The sequence below is a fragment of the Callorhinchus milii genome, unplaced genomic scaffold, assembly GCF_018977255.1.
Source record: "Callorhinchus milii isolate IMCB2004 unplaced genomic scaffold, IMCB_Cmil_1.0 Scaffold21, whole genome shotgun sequence".
Lineage (NCBI taxonomy): Eukaryota > Metazoa > Chordata > Chondrichthyes > Chimaeriformes > Callorhinchidae > Callorhinchus > Callorhinchus milii.
In genome coordinates, this window is record NW_024704762.1 from 5,318,423 (window position 1) to 5,333,122 (window position 14,700).

A 14,700-nucleotide genomic window follows, 5' to 3' on the forward strand; every position below is an offset into this window, starting at 1 on the left:
CCCTAGCCCCAGGTACAGGTGTGTTAAGCCCGGCTTAGCTACTCTCATGTCACCCCTCGATCGGACGTCATCTTGTATAATCTAGGCTGACTCTCCAGTGCGCCAATACTTCGCCCCAAACGCCATTGAAACCCCTGGTCCATGACTTTGTCACCTCTCGGCTGGACTACTCTTAATGCCCTCCTCCCCTCCACCACCATCCATAAAATCCAAATCATTCAAGACTCTGCCGCCCGCATTCTCACCCGTACGAAACTCCGCTCCCCGATCACCCCAGTCCTGGCCAGACTGCACTGGCTGCCTATCCCAGAGAGGATCGACTTCAAGATCCTCACCCTTGTACTCCAATCCCTCCACTCCTCATCATCCCCCGACCCCTCTGACCTCCTCTCTCCTCAAAACAGTACCCGTTGCCTTCGTTCCTCCGGGTCTGGCCTCCTCCTCGTCCCCCGAGTCCTCCGCTCCACCCTCGGGGGCCGTGCCTTCAGCCACTATGCCCCGAGGCTCTGGAACTGCCTTCCTCACTCCCTTCGTTTCGTTCCCCCCTTCCCATTTTCGGGTCTCTGCTGAAGACCTTTCTTTTCGACTGCGCCTTTGGTCACCTCTCCCCCCCCCTCCCCCCGGCTCGGTCCCGGGATCCGTTACTGTGAAGCGCTCTGAGACGCCGTCCGGCGTGGAGGGCGCTATATAAATCCAAGCTGTTGTTGTTATTGCTGGGTCTACGATGTGTTGTCGGAGGTGCCGTCCTTCAGGTGAGATGTTAAACCGAGGTCCCGCCTGCCTGCTCAGGTGGACGTTCAGGATCCTGCGGCGCGATTCAAAAAGTCGAGGGAGTTTCTTCCCACCCACCAACAATCCCCCGAACAAAATCGGTCACCTCACCTCGTGTCTGTTTGTGGGACTTTCCTGACGGCAAATTGGCTGCTGCGTTCACCTGCAAAAACATACATAGTCTATCGTGCGGTGATAGTGATAGTGATAGGTGGTGCCAGGGTGACATCTGTGTGCGTGTCTTGATCATTGCCCCTGTCATCTCTTGTTTCGATCCAGCCCCCTTGAGACATGTTACCCACCCCCCGCCCCCACCCCAGCCCCACCATAGTAAAGTGTTTCCGTGACTCTTTGTACGTGCGCCAATGGTTTTAAAACAAACTTCATAATGAAAGGTTTAATAATTCACCTCTCCATCAAACATTAATTTTGCCCAGAAAATATACAGTCAATTCACTTTGCAGTGTATCCTGTGAAGCACTTTGAGATGTCTCGCAGTCGTGATAAGGCGCTGTATCAAATGCAAGGATTATTATTATTATTATTATTATTAATAATCGAGCTTTGTACAGCGGTGAGGAGGATGGGAGAGAAGGGGGTGGGTGGTGGTGAGCCTGAGGCAAAGCCTGAGGCAAAGCCGAGTGAAGATACAAACTCTCCTCTTTACCTGCATTGCCCCGTCTCCCCCAAGTTCCTCCTCCCCGTTCCTCCTCTCTCACCCCCTTCTCCCTCCTCCCTCCCTCTGGCTCGGCATCAGGCTCCGCCACTGTTAAGCCCCCCCCCACACGCACACAATACGCTGCCCCCTGTATCAATGCAAGTTGTCGTTGTTGCGTCTGACCCCTTTTCAAGGTCTACCGTGAGGGGGTGTGGGGGAGATTATTTAACCCCCCCCTCCACCACCTTGGATGAAAATCGAGATCAGTATGTTTGGGTGTGTATATGTGGGTGTGTATATGTGGGTGTGTGGAGGTGACTTTCATTGTGTTGACTAGAGTCGAGGCGTTGGCTCCGGCCTCCTCCCTCCCCTTTGCGTACTGAGCTCACTGGGAAACCGTTGGACAACAAGAACCGGCTCACATCCCCCGTTGATACAACAAGTAGACCAGATCTCTGTTGTCAGCGGGCTCTGCCTTTGATATACGAGGTTGTCACAAGTCAAGTTGTGGTTACAGCAGAGCATTGATAACCTGATCTCTTCCTGTAAGCTCTCACAGCTTGGGTCTTGCCAACCTGCGCCTAATACTTTCCGGAATTAGGTAAGCAGGATGCTTCTCTCCGGGGAGAGAGAGAGTGAGTATTCCATTCCAACAATCTGTCTCTGGGATTTCCATGTGTAGGTGAGACGCACGGAAGTCTCAGTTGCGTTTGGATTCTCCTCTTGAGCAATGGTGATGGGATGTCAGACACCCGGGAGATAAAACAAAATAACATTGTGGTGTTGAGACATCCTCCCGACGTGAAAGGTGCTTTCCCAATGAAATGTTGTTGTTGTTGTTGTTGTTGAGTCGGTGTGAAAAGGCACTCACTCTGCCTTCAGGAGCAAGACGCCAGATTTGTGCAGACGGCATCACGCCGTCTTTCTCTCACTAGCTCTCTTCCTCCCTCCCTCGCTCTCTCTCTTTCTCTCTCTCTCTCTCTCTAGACGATGCCTTCTCTCCTGGATGAGTGGCTGTGGCGGGAGGAGCACTGGCTGCCCCCGGGGGTCACGTGGGAGGACATGAAGGACTCAGACGTCGCTCGCTACCCCCGACCACGCGACCTTTACGCTTCCATCGTCTGCGGCTTCGCCTTCCTGGCCGTCCGGCAGCTCTTTGAACGGTGGGTTCTGGACCCGGCTCCGCACCCCTTAATCCCCCCCCTCCTCCCAGCTGCCACTCACCGCCCCCACCCATCGACCCCGGCCCCCCACCCCCTCAAAATTTATCCCACTGTGAAGCCGGGGAATAATCCTTGCAATTAGGGCCAGAGCCTTTCATGGCAGAAAAAGTTCTGGAAGTGCTTCCCAGGCTTTCCTGCGAAGTGTAGTGACTGTGTTTCTGGAGGCGACGGTGGTGCGAGAGCTGGGGGTGGGCGGCTACCATAGGTTGTGTAGTTGGTTAACGATGATGGAATTAGCTAATGGCTGGCGAGAGGGGGGGGTGGGGAGACTTTGCTGGAATCATTGCCTGGCAGTCACTGTGGGTTTGGTTTGGTTTGGTGGGCGGGTGCCAGGTTTGCCGGGGATCGCGGTGACGGCGCTGACAGAAAGCTCCGCTCCCCTCTTCCAGGCTGGTGGCGTTGCCGCTGAGCAAGTGGATGGGGGTGAAGGAGAGGAGACGAAAGAGGGCGACTCCCAACCCGGCCCTGGAGCGTTTCTACACACAACACAGCAAGCGGCCCAGAGAGGTAACCCGCCCTCGCCCTCCCAGCCACACCCCGCCCCACTCTGTCCCACCACAAATACTCCCCTGGGTAGCCGCTGGCGACAGCACATTGCTATGGAGCCCGCGGTGGCTGAAATCTCCCCCGCCCCCCGATAGGCTTAACCTGTACCGTGTGCTGTGTCCCTGCAATGGGCAGAACTGTGGAAGGGTTGGGGTCTTCCCTGACCGGGGACCCGCCTCCACAGCCGACGATTGATTGATCCCTCCCTCCCTCCCTGGGGTAGCATCATTGGGGGAGAATCGCAGTGTTGCTCATTGTGTGTTCTGTGTGTTGCAGAAGGAAATGTACAGACTGTCCGAGAGCTGTGGCCTCTCCCCGTGGCAGGTCCAGACGTGGTTCCAACGCCGGAGAAACCAGGACCGACCGAGTGTGAGCCAGAGGTTCTGTGATGCCGGGTGAGCACCAGAGATCTCCACCACAACAACAACATCACCACCACCACATCATCAACAGCATCACTACATCAACAACATCACAACGTCAACGACAACATCAGCAACAACAACATCAACATCATCACTACGTCAACAACATCACTACACCAACAACATCACTACACCAACAACATCACTACAACAACATCATCAGCAACATCAGTATCAACAACATCAGCCTCAACAACATCAACAACAACATCAGCCTCAACATCAACAACAACATCAGCCTCAACAACATCAACAACAACATCAGCCTCAACAACATCAGCCTCAACAACAACATCATCATCAACACTAGAACAACCACTTACATTCACACAGCATCCTTCACAACAGCAACAACGTGTATTTATATTTATCCCCTCACACAGGGTAGTGTTCCAGAGCGCTTGACATTAGCGGAGCACAGTGCCGAGTCAGGGGGAGGTGACCGTAGGTGTGATAGCGTCTCGGAGCGCTGCGGAGTGGTGGGGTCGGACACCGAGGAAGGGGGGGGGGAGGTGACCGTAGACGTGGTCATGGTCGAAGAGGTAGGTCTTTAGATGGGACTGTAAGAAGGGGGATTGATTCAAGCAGTTCTATCAGCCAACCCCTGCCATCACCTCTGTCGCTCCAGTGTCAGCTGAAGGGAACTCCGAGGTGGGGGGGAGAGGGATGGGTGGGGTGCGGTCAGGTATCGACTAGAGGTTCAGCTTGGGAGCCTTGGATTTGTATCTGTTTAGGAGACGGAGGCCATTCAGCCTGTTCCATCTTTTTTACTTGGATCACAAGTAGAGCGCTGCAACATCCAGGCCCCTTTAAGAGAGCTTGACCACAAGTTGTGAAGCAAGAAAGGAGCACTCCTTCCTCTCACTAACACTCTCTCTCCCTCTCTCTCTCTCTCTCGCTCTTTGCCACGTTCCAGTTGGAGGTTCACCTTTTACACGCTGGCTTTCTTCGCTGGGTTAGCCGTGCTTTTCGATGTAAGTTATCGGTTGCTTTGCCGGTGGCAGGAGTGGGACTGGGAAACACTTCTTCAGAGTATCTGCACTAAGCAACAATCACGAGTTGCCTGTCAGGAGAATGTCCCAAGGCGCTGGACAGTGGAGGGTTTGCACCCAAGCTGCGGGTTGGAGTCAAGAGGGGTGGGGGTGGCAGGATGTCCGAAGCCCTTCCCAATGGCTGATCAGTCTTCGGAGAATGGACAGAATTATTATCAATAATAATAATATTAATCCTTGCGTTTGGTGTAGGGGTTTTCATGTTGGGAGGACGTCTCAAAGCGCTTCACAGGATTTACTGTGGAGTGGAGTGACTCTGTATTCATAGACAATGTTCCACGATCAGCCATGAAACGAGGGACCAATTTTATTACCAATTTAATTTGGGGGATTGTTAACCAGGACACGGGGAGAGAGAGAAACTCCCTTCTCAAAGATTGTCCCATTAGGAGACATGTAGAATTGATGGAGTTTGACCTGGGCCCAACTGACCTCTCTTCTCTTTACAGAAGCCATGGTTTTGGGACCAGCAAGAATGTTGGGAAGGCTACCCCCAGCAGGTAGGAGCTTTTGGGTTCAATACTAGAGCCAGGAGAACTGTTTCTGCCGTTAAAACAACAAAATTACATTTGCACAGCGCCTTTCACATTGGCAGGACATCCCAAGGCGCTGGACAGGCAATGTTTCAGACCTGAGCTGGGTGTTGGGATCGGGGAGGGTGGAGGGCAGGGGGGAAGCAGAGAGATTGAAAGCACGGACGAAGAGGAGAGTCTTGAGATGGGTCTTGAAGGAGGCAGAGGGACTGGGGGATGGAGTTCCAGAGGGTGGGGCCAGAGTGGCAGAAGGTCCGCCCGCCAATGGTGTTATGAAACGCAGCCCTCACTTCAATCCAACTGTAAACTGCTGACACTTTCAATTATCTCACATCCCGCTCGTGAATCCATGGTATCTGATGTGATAATCATCACTGGTGATCACATATTTGACAGCACGGAAACAGGCCATTCAGACCACTTGACCGTCCTGGAGTTTCTATTTCTCATGAGTCTAATCTCCTCCGCGTGAGGAGACTAGATATTGCGTAGTTGGAGGGATGGTGGATCTCTCAGACACTAAACTTTATTATACGTGTGTTGCAGGTCTTGTTGCCCTCCCAGTATTGGTACTACATGATCGAACTGGGATTCTATTGGTCTCTTCTCTTCAGGATTTCTATCGACGTGAAGAGGAAGGTACGTGCTGTGTCCTGGGACTGAGGTACTTGGGCTTTGAGCTGCAGCAAAGTTACTCCCTCAGTGTGCTCAAACACCGGGAGAAACTCCCTTCTCTTTTCCAACAGCACCATAGGGACTTTACCATGTACCCGAAGTACAGGCAATTGGGACCTCGGTTTTTAATTCTCCTGATTTCTGACATCAGGTGTCAGTCTGTCTCGTCGATAGCACCCTCGCCTCCCGAGTCAGAGGTTGCGGGTTCAAGCCCTGCATTAGGACTTTGAGCTTCCACGGTCTGGGCTGACGCTCCAGTACAGTGCTGAGCTAGTGTCATGTTGTCGGAGATGCCGTCCTTCAGATGAGACACTAAACCCAGGTCCTCGTCTACTTCCCCTGTGCAGGCGAATGTTAACTATCCCGTGGCACCAAATCGAGAAGGGAGTTTGTCTGTTATCCCGGGATCCCGTGGGTAAAATTGGTCATTTCACGTAATAGCTGTTTTAGGACATTTCAGCAAAAACGTCCAATTATGCCGACGAATTGGCCGTCACCTTGGCTGAAAATACGCAGTCACTGCATTCAGTAGTAAATCCTGTGAAGCGCTTTGAGACATCTCCGTGACGTGGTAAAGCCCTGGGTCGAATGTGGGGAACTATCATAAGTCTTTGGCCACAACACTGCGAGGGGTGGAGTCTGCCGTGGGCGCGGGCCGGTGCTCCCGGATTCCAGGTTCCCGCCGCAGCTCCGCGAAAGCCAGTTTGGGGCGGATTCTCATCCGTTTCTCCGGGATTGTTTTGTTGCGCGCAGGATTTCAAGGAGCAGGTGGTTCACCACATCGCCACCATCTTCCTGATGAGCTTCTCCTATTGCGCAAACTACATCCGGGTCGGGACCTTGGTTCTGCTGGTACATGACGCTTCGGACTACATCATGGAGGTGAGAGGCTGGTGCTCCAGCCCAGAGTGTGTCGCAGCAACAACGCTCACTCCGGGAACTGCTCAACACCAGGTCCTGGAAGTTTGTGGAATCGTAACTCCACAAACTGTAGCGTCGTGGTTAGAGCACTCGACTCGCAAGCGGGAGGACCTGGGCTTGATTCCCGGGCAGGGCAAAAATCTTAGGCAGGTCTCCTTACTTCCTGCACGCCTCGGTTTTCCTCAGCGGTGAGTAGGAACCCGGTTGTTACTCGATTGGCGGATCGCTTTTCCGGGGGTAATAACTCCTTCAAAAAAATAAATAACGGATTCATAACTCGGTCGCTCAATCCACCACTAGTATTTGTACTTGGTAATTTGAGGTCGTGCTTTCGGATGCCCCAAGACAGCAGAACAAGAGGGCACAGGTTTACAGCTCCGAAGGGTGCAATGTTAGGACAGACACCGGGGGACATTTAATGACTGGGAACAGGGTTGCCTGGAAGGGGTGGGGTTGAGGCCAGGACACCGGGGCTCGTTTTATATAAAAAAAAGCTGATTTTTCATATTGCAGGTCGCAAAAATGTTCAACTATGCCGGTTGGCGTCGGGTGTGTGATTGGCTGTTTGTGATCTTCGCGTTGGTTTTCCTGATTAGCCGATTGTTTATCTTTCCCAATGTGTGAGTAAACTGCTCCGAGAGAGGGGTTGGGGGGTGGTGGGGGTGGGGGGGGGTGTCGGAGGGGGAGAAGGATAAACGTCTAGGGGGCAAACTATTCAGCTCTGTGTAGATCTCCTGCTTGATCGCTCTCTCCCTCCGCACGGGTTCGGAACGCACCGCCTCCAAAGGGTGGCGGAAGCAGATTCGATGATGACTTTCAAATGGGAATTGGATATGGGGAGAGCGCGGGGGACTGGGAATGATCGGATGGGTCTTTCAAAAAGCTGGCACAGGCACAAATAACTTCCTGCGTGGAGCAAAAACTGCAGCAGCAACAGCGACCCGATGGGCAATTTGGGTCTGGCCTGCCCCTGGGGGAGTGGGGGGAAGAATATGTGACATAACTGGCCCTGGGTGATGGTCATGGCAACTAAGTTAGAAAAATAGAAACAAGAGCAGGTTATTCAGGCCCTCGAGCCTGTCCTGCCATTTTATAAGACCTTGATCTGTAACCCAAGTCCAGTTACTTGCCTTTGCCCCATATCCCTTAATACCATACACAATTATGTTTGTACAGCACCTTTCACGTCGGAAGGACGTCCCAAGGCGCTGGCCTGACTCTGACCTAACAAATATCTACCTAAGTTGAGGGATCGTCCAATTTTCTGCCCTTCCCTCAACCACTTACACACACACACACACACACACACAGCGATCTCTCTAACTCCAGGTCTCTCCGCAGGGTCCTGTACACCACTTGGTGCCGCTCCATGCAACGCTTCCAGCCTTTCTTTGGCTACTATTTCTTCAACGCCCTCCTGCTGTTGCTGCAGCTGCTCCACCTGTTCTGGGCCTACCTCATCCTGCGCATGGCCTTCAAGTTTGTGTTTGTCGGGCAGGTAATGCTGTGGAATGACAATGTTCCACGCTTGTGTCAGAGACCACTTTTGCCCTCCCCATCACCAGCCCACCACCATATCCCTATATCCCTGCCCTCCATACATCTCCCACACCCCCATCCCACCCACCTCTCTGTTGTCCCACCCACCCACTCACCCATAGCGTGTGGGTGAAGCGGTTGAAAGCTTGTCTCTGGGACGCTACCCAGTGTGCAGGGCGCTATACAAATGCAAGTTGTTGTTGTCTGTTTGATGGTGTGAAGCGGGGTTGGGGGGTTGTGTGGTGGTGGTGGGGGGGTGGGACTCAAAAGTTGGCAGAGTAAAAGGAGTGGCTGTGGATGTAAAATAACGATAATAATCCTAGTATTCAAAAATCACACCTTATCACGTCGTTGAGACGTCTCAAAACGCTTCACAGGATACGCTGTAAAGTGAATTCACTGTATATTTTGCGGGAGAAACAAATGGAGAGAAGGGTCACTGTTAAGCTGACGGGAGCGGACGCTTTCTTTGCTTTTGTCTCTTTCCGCTCCGCGCAGATCGAGAAGGACGAGCGAAGTGATGATGACGAGGAGAGCGAGGGGACGGAGGAGGGGGGGGAGGCTGGGCTGGTCAGCTCGAAGGCCGGCAGGGGCACCGGTGCTGGCAGAGTGTTGAATACAATCCGGAGCCGGATGAACAACCGGCGCGTGAACAACGGCCTTCCCAAAGCAAGGTAGCAACCTCCCCCCACCCTCCTCCCCCCTCCCATCACTCACTCCCACCACCATCCCCACCACCCAACCTTTCCCCCCTCCCTCAGCACTCGGCAGTACTCTGTGGCTTTTACTGATTGAGTCTCTGAACTGGGAGTGGGAGGGGACGCCTCTGTCCGAACCACCGAACATTGGAACGTTCTCCCCGACTGGCGATTTAAAAAGGGCAGAGACGCTCGACAGCCCCTGTTCCGTATCGTGCGTCTGTCAGCGTAAAGGGTAGTGAAGTCAAGTGTACTCTGGTGAAGTTACTGAGGATGCGATTCAGCTGTGAAATCACAGTCATTCCCATTCCTTGCTGGGCGGTGGGTGGGTGAGCGAGCAGGGGGAGTGTGCGGAGGGTGGAGGGGGGGGGCCGTTAAGGGGCAAAAAGGGTTCTCTGACACAGCGCTGACATAGCCGTAACTTCCCACATGTGCACAACTGGACTTTCGATGTTATTGAGTGTTGTGACGGAACCTCAGTCTCTCTTGAGGCTAACCTCACGAGAGGCCATACATTATCTGAGCAGAGGAGGCCTACACTCTTTCTAGTCTCTTATGATGCAGAGCCAATGGGGCTGTTCAGTGAACCATTGAGACATTAGAATAAAACGTTGTTCCGGCTGAGTGAGGTCCTTTGGGATTTGAGATTTTTTTAAGAAAAACAAACCATTGAAAATCATCGCAAAATCACGGTTGTACTCAATTCATTCGCTCCCAACATGGCCAACGGTTAGAGCCATCTTACTTCTGTCCGAGGCTGGAGGGGAAGTAAGACTTTTTTAGCGCTAAAGATTTGAAGCATTTCATAATGTTTTCCTGGTGTAAATCAAATAGTTTCACAGGCCAAGACTGAGTGGACCATCAGTGACTCTGCTACTAGGTTCCTGGCAGTGAGATGTGTCCAGACTGAATGATTCTGTTGCACAGATGATAAAGTCTTTGGTGGGTGTTCGAATATGTTAACCCACCGACAGAGGAAGTTAAATTGTGTAAAAAGAATTGCTGAATTAAACGTTTCTTTTAAAAACGTGAAGTGTTTTTTTATTTTTGCAGCATTTGTGGCTTCCACAGTTTAACTCCAGATATGACTATCAGTCTGGTTCAGTGGGAGTGGTCTTACCTCTGAGTCAGAAGGTTGTGGTTTAAATCTCAATTCGGGACTTGAACTCACATAGTCTAAGATGACGCTCCAATGCAGCGCTGGGGGAGGGGGTAGAGGTGTCGTCCTTTGGATGAGACTTTAAACTGAGGATCCCATCTGCCTGTTCAGTGTCCCAGCCAACAATACCCAAACAAAATTGGACACTGACTCCATGGCTGTTTGCGGGACATTGCTGTGTGTAACTTTGCTGCCACATTTGCCACAAATGCAGCCACTTCATTTCATAGTAAATCCTGTGAAGCTCTGTGAGAAGTCCTTCCGAGGTGATAAGGTGCTATACCAAATACAAAGATTATTATTATTATAATTCCCATCGTCCCTATTGACAGAGCGAAGAAGCACCAATTGTATTATCTGTCCAGATTGAGATGCGAAGGCTGTCTGCATGACACAGTGTATGGGTTCATTGGGATGTATTATAATAATACAGTACGACGACACTTGCATTTGATGTGGCATCTTCTCACCTGATTGAAATATCTCCAAACCCTTCAAAGTGTTGTGACATTGTGCGTATTTGTAGGCCCATTTGCATACAATGCCCCACAAACAGCCGTGAAGTGAACGACCGATTTTGTTTGGAGGATTGCTGGCCAGGACGCCGGGAGAAACTGTTTTCGAAACGTGCCGTGGGATCTTTAACATCCACCTGACCAGGCAGACGGGACCTCAGTTTAAGGCCTCAGCCGAAGGACGGCACCTCTGAAGTGTCAGTCTGCGCTGTGAGCTCAAAGTCGTGGTGAGGAGGCTTGAACCCACAGCCTTTAGGCTCAGAGGTGAGGAGAGCCACCAACTGAGCCAAGACAGCGTTAAGCTGAGAAGTTCTGAGTGGGCAGTGCTGTGGCACTGATCCAAATCGGTTTCAGAATAAAAATCCGCAGGGCAGAGCTGGAAATCGTAGAATTTTACTTTAAAGCAAATTCAACAATTCCGATTCTTTTGTTGAACGTAAAGTGGGAAGTGAGCATTGAGACTTTGTCTGACCTCTGCTTGTTCGATTCATCGAATCGATGAAAACTTCTTTAGAAAGGGAATCCTGTGTCAGTTACTCTTTGGAGAACAGGTTGAAAGAAATTTGCTTACAATTTGCTTTGTTACTTCCTGGTTGACTGTAAAGAAGCGCCAGCTGGATTCCAGGCAGACTGCGGCCAGGTTTGTGCATGTTTATTTTGTTACTGTTTCACAACTGTTTGAAAGGGGGCTAATAATATAATAATAATAATAATAATCCTTGCATTTGATATCGCCCCTTTTCACGTCTTCTCGAAGCGCTTCACAGAATAGACTGTAAAGCGAATTGACCGTATATTTGTGGGCGAAACGCGGCGGCCAATTGCGCACAGCAGCGTCCCCGCAAACAGTCGTGGATTGAAATGACCAATTTATTATTGTTTTTTGTTTTTGGAGGGATTATTATTAGGCTCTGTGTGGAGTAAGGAAACTTGCCCAAGGTTTCGCCCTGACCTGCCGGGAATTGAACTCAAGTCTCTCACTTGCAAAGCGAGTGCTCTAACCACTGAGCTACAGGACTCCATAGTGTCCCATAAACAGTTGTGGATTGAATAACCAAATTATTATTTGAAAGATAATAATTCAATCCCCAACTGTTTATGGGACATTGCTGTGCGCAATTGGCTGCTGAGTTTCACCCACAAATATACAGTCAACAACAACAACTTGCATTTATTATAGCGCCCCCCCCAATGCAGGGCAGCGTCTCAGAGCGCTTAGCAGTGGTGGAGCCTGACTCTGAGCTGGGGGGGTGGGGGAGAGAGGTGACCGTAAGCGCGGTCGAAGAGGATGGTTTTAAGCCGGGACTTGAAAAAGGGGAGAGTGTTCCAGAGTTTCGGGGCGTAGTTGGCTGAAAGCACGACCTCCGATGGTGGGGCACAGGGTGCGAGGGACGAGCAGGAGGCCGGTGCCAGTCGAGCGGAGGCGCTGTGTGTCGGATTGGGGAGTGAGGAGGTCGGGAGGTGCCAGAGAGTGAAGGCATTTGAACACGAGTGTGAGGATCTTGAAGTTCGGTGATGGGGAGCCCCTGGAGTATGGCCAGAACTGGTGAGATGTGGGTACGGAGTTTCGTCCGGGTCAGTCTTAGGGCGGCAGAGTCTGAATGAGCTGATCTTTTGAATAGTGGAGTTGGGGAGACCAGCGAGGAGTGCGTTTGAGTAATCCGGGCGGGAGGTAACAAACGCACGCACGAGGGCTTCGGCTGCATTTGGGGGCAAGGTGCGGTTCGGAGGCGGGCAATGTGGAGGAGGTGGAAGAAGGCGGTCCCGGTCAGGGACCGGATGCGGGGGAGGAAGGACACCTGGGGGGTCGATCGGGACGCCTAGATTGCGCACTGGCTCGGTGAGTCCGAGGGAGAGCCCAGGGTTGGTTGAGGAGGTTAGATCCACCGGAGTGAAGTAAAGTGAATCGCTGTGAAGCGCTTTGAGAAGTCTCAACGATGGGGACGAGGCACTCCGATCAAATGCAAGGATTATTATGTATTGTAAGTGAACTTCCACAGATAAATCCCAGCCACAACGTACGTGCTGTTCCGATCTGCGACACTCGGTGGCGCCCTGCCCTTGGCCACCAATTTGTGCCAACGCACTCACCAATGCGATGGGGGTGGGGGGGGTGATTCATTTTTTCCTCTACAGTCACTGTATCATGACTGTTCTGGGTTCAGGTTCTCCATTTTATTTTAAAATCTAAACGCGGCAACTCTAGTTGTCCTGACCGGGGCGGTTCGCTTTGTGTATTGCTGCCTTGCATGGTTGCGAGGTGAGTGATGATCTCTTTCAGCTTCCCCCTTGGCACGCTCCTACTTTGTCAAACACATTTCGAACGTCTGGGCACAACAAACATTGCTTGCATTTACGTAGCACCCTTCCTGTTCCAGGTTCCCACACCCTGCCTGACCCACTATCAGCGGTCGGACCTTCAGCCTTTCTGCCCCCACCCTCTGGAATCCCTTCTCCTCACCCCCTCCCTTGCCTCCTTCAAAGCCCATCTCTCGACCTTCCTCATTGACCTCGCCTTCAGTCATCCTCCCACCCCCCACCCCCCCCCAACCCCCTCTTGATTTCAACCCCCAGCTCGGGTGCAAACCCCTTGACTGTCCAGCATCTCGGGGCGTCCTCCCAGCGTGAAAGGTGTGTGGAAGTGCAATTTGTTACTGGTGTTGCCGTTGTTTACTTTGGATGCTGGGTTTTCGCAGGCGCCAGAGATCCGGTTGAACAACAAACAAAATAGTTTTCGCCCATAAAATACACAGTCAATTCACTTTACAGTGTGGAGCGTTTGAGATGTCTCAAAAATGTGATGAGGTACTATATCAATTGCCGGGAATATTATTATTAAAACAGGAACTGAGACTTCTGTTATACTTAAAACCAGAGAGCTTCCAAGAACCTTTCTCTGCTAATTCTATCAATGTGCTAAAGATTACGCCATCATGTGAGTATTTTCCGTATTTTTTCATAAGTTTCTCTATGCCTCACCGGCAGCTGATTTCTCTTTTGCCCTTTGACTCATAGATTAGTCATCATCATGGAATGTGAAAGGAGTTCTTGTGGGTATTTTGGGTCGTGCTTCATAGATTTTAGTAAATCTGAGTGCCCGCAGCTGTTTGAAACAATCTTACGTTGTGGATTTGGGAGAGTTTTGTAAAGCATTGCCCCACCCTACCTCTGCGACCTCCTAACCCCCTACCAACCCGCCCGCTCCCTCCGCTCAGCCGGCTCTGGCTGCTCCACGTTCCCCCGCACCACCCGCCCCACCATTGGCGGGAGAGCCTTCAGCCACTCTGCCCCCAACCTCTGGAATTCCATCCCCCAATCACTCCGCCTCACCCCCTCCTTAGCCTCCTTCAAGTCCTGCCTCAAGACCCTCCTCTTCGACTATGCCATCGGCCACCCCCTTCCCCTCCCCTCCATTAAACCCCCAACCCCAGCTCGGGTCTGAAATGCTGTACACTGTCCAGCGCCTTGGGATGTCCTCCCGACGTGAAAGGCGCTATACAAATGTAATCTTGTTGTCGTTGTTGTCTGCTTATAAGGGTGGGTATCCCAGTCATTGCAAATAATAATAATCCTTGCATTTGATATGGAGCCTCTTCACATCTTCAAAATATCTCAAAGCGCTTCACGGAACATACTACAAAGTGAATTGACCGTACATTTTGTGGGCGAACGCGGCAGCCGATTTGCGCACAGCAGTGTCCCCACAAGCGGTCGTGGGTTGAGTGATAACAATTTTTTTTGGAAGGAATTATTATCCCCGGAAAAGCAATCCGCCAATCATCTAACAGGGCGAGGCGTGTGGAGTAAGGAAACTTTCCCAGTGTTTCAGCCTGTGGGGAATCGAATCCAAGGAGTCACAAGGCTTCCGGGATAGAATTTCTGCCCCAGGCTTCAATCACAAGATCACAAGGTTGGTTTGGATGAAGAAAGCTCTTCCGCACATCTGATTTCATCCTCCCACAACATTCAGCCTACTGGCAAGGCA

At 51.6% G+C, this 14,700-nt stretch overlaps 1 protein-coding gene across 1 annotated transcript; it reads left to right on the top strand.

Annotated features, from left to right (window-relative positions):
- Positions 1–2,419: 2,419 nt before the first annotated feature.
- On the top strand, positions 2,420–9,021 carry LOC103183569 (ceramide synthase 2). The gene is made up of 10 exons (XM_042342854.1): positions 2,420–2,592; positions 3,042–3,159; positions 3,475–3,593; positions 4,540–4,597; positions 5,125–5,175; positions 5,755–5,847; positions 6,637–6,765; positions 7,318–7,424; positions 8,146–8,302; positions 8,842–9,021. The coding sequence occupies exons 1-10, from the start codon at positions 2,420–2,422 to the stop codon at positions 9,019–9,021; spliced, it is 1,185 nt and encodes a 394-aa protein (XP_042198788.1).
- Positions 9,022–14,700: the final 5,679 nt, after the last annotated feature.

Excerpts from the sequence above, each read along its gene's own strand:
- LOC103183569 (XM_042342854.1), top strand. The coding sequence starts at position 2,420 with ATGCCTTCTCTCCTGGATGAGTGGCTGTGGCGGGAGGAGCACTGGCTG. Across the intron at positions 4,598-5,124 it reads GGTTAGCCGTGCTTTTCGAT|AAGCCATGGTTTTGGGACCA; the intron begins GTAAGTTATCGG and ends TTCTCTTTACAG. Across the intron at positions 5,848-6,636 it reads CTATCGACGTGAAGAGGAAG|GATTTCAAGGAGCAGGTGGT; the intron begins GTACGTGCTGTG and ends TGTTGCGCGCAG.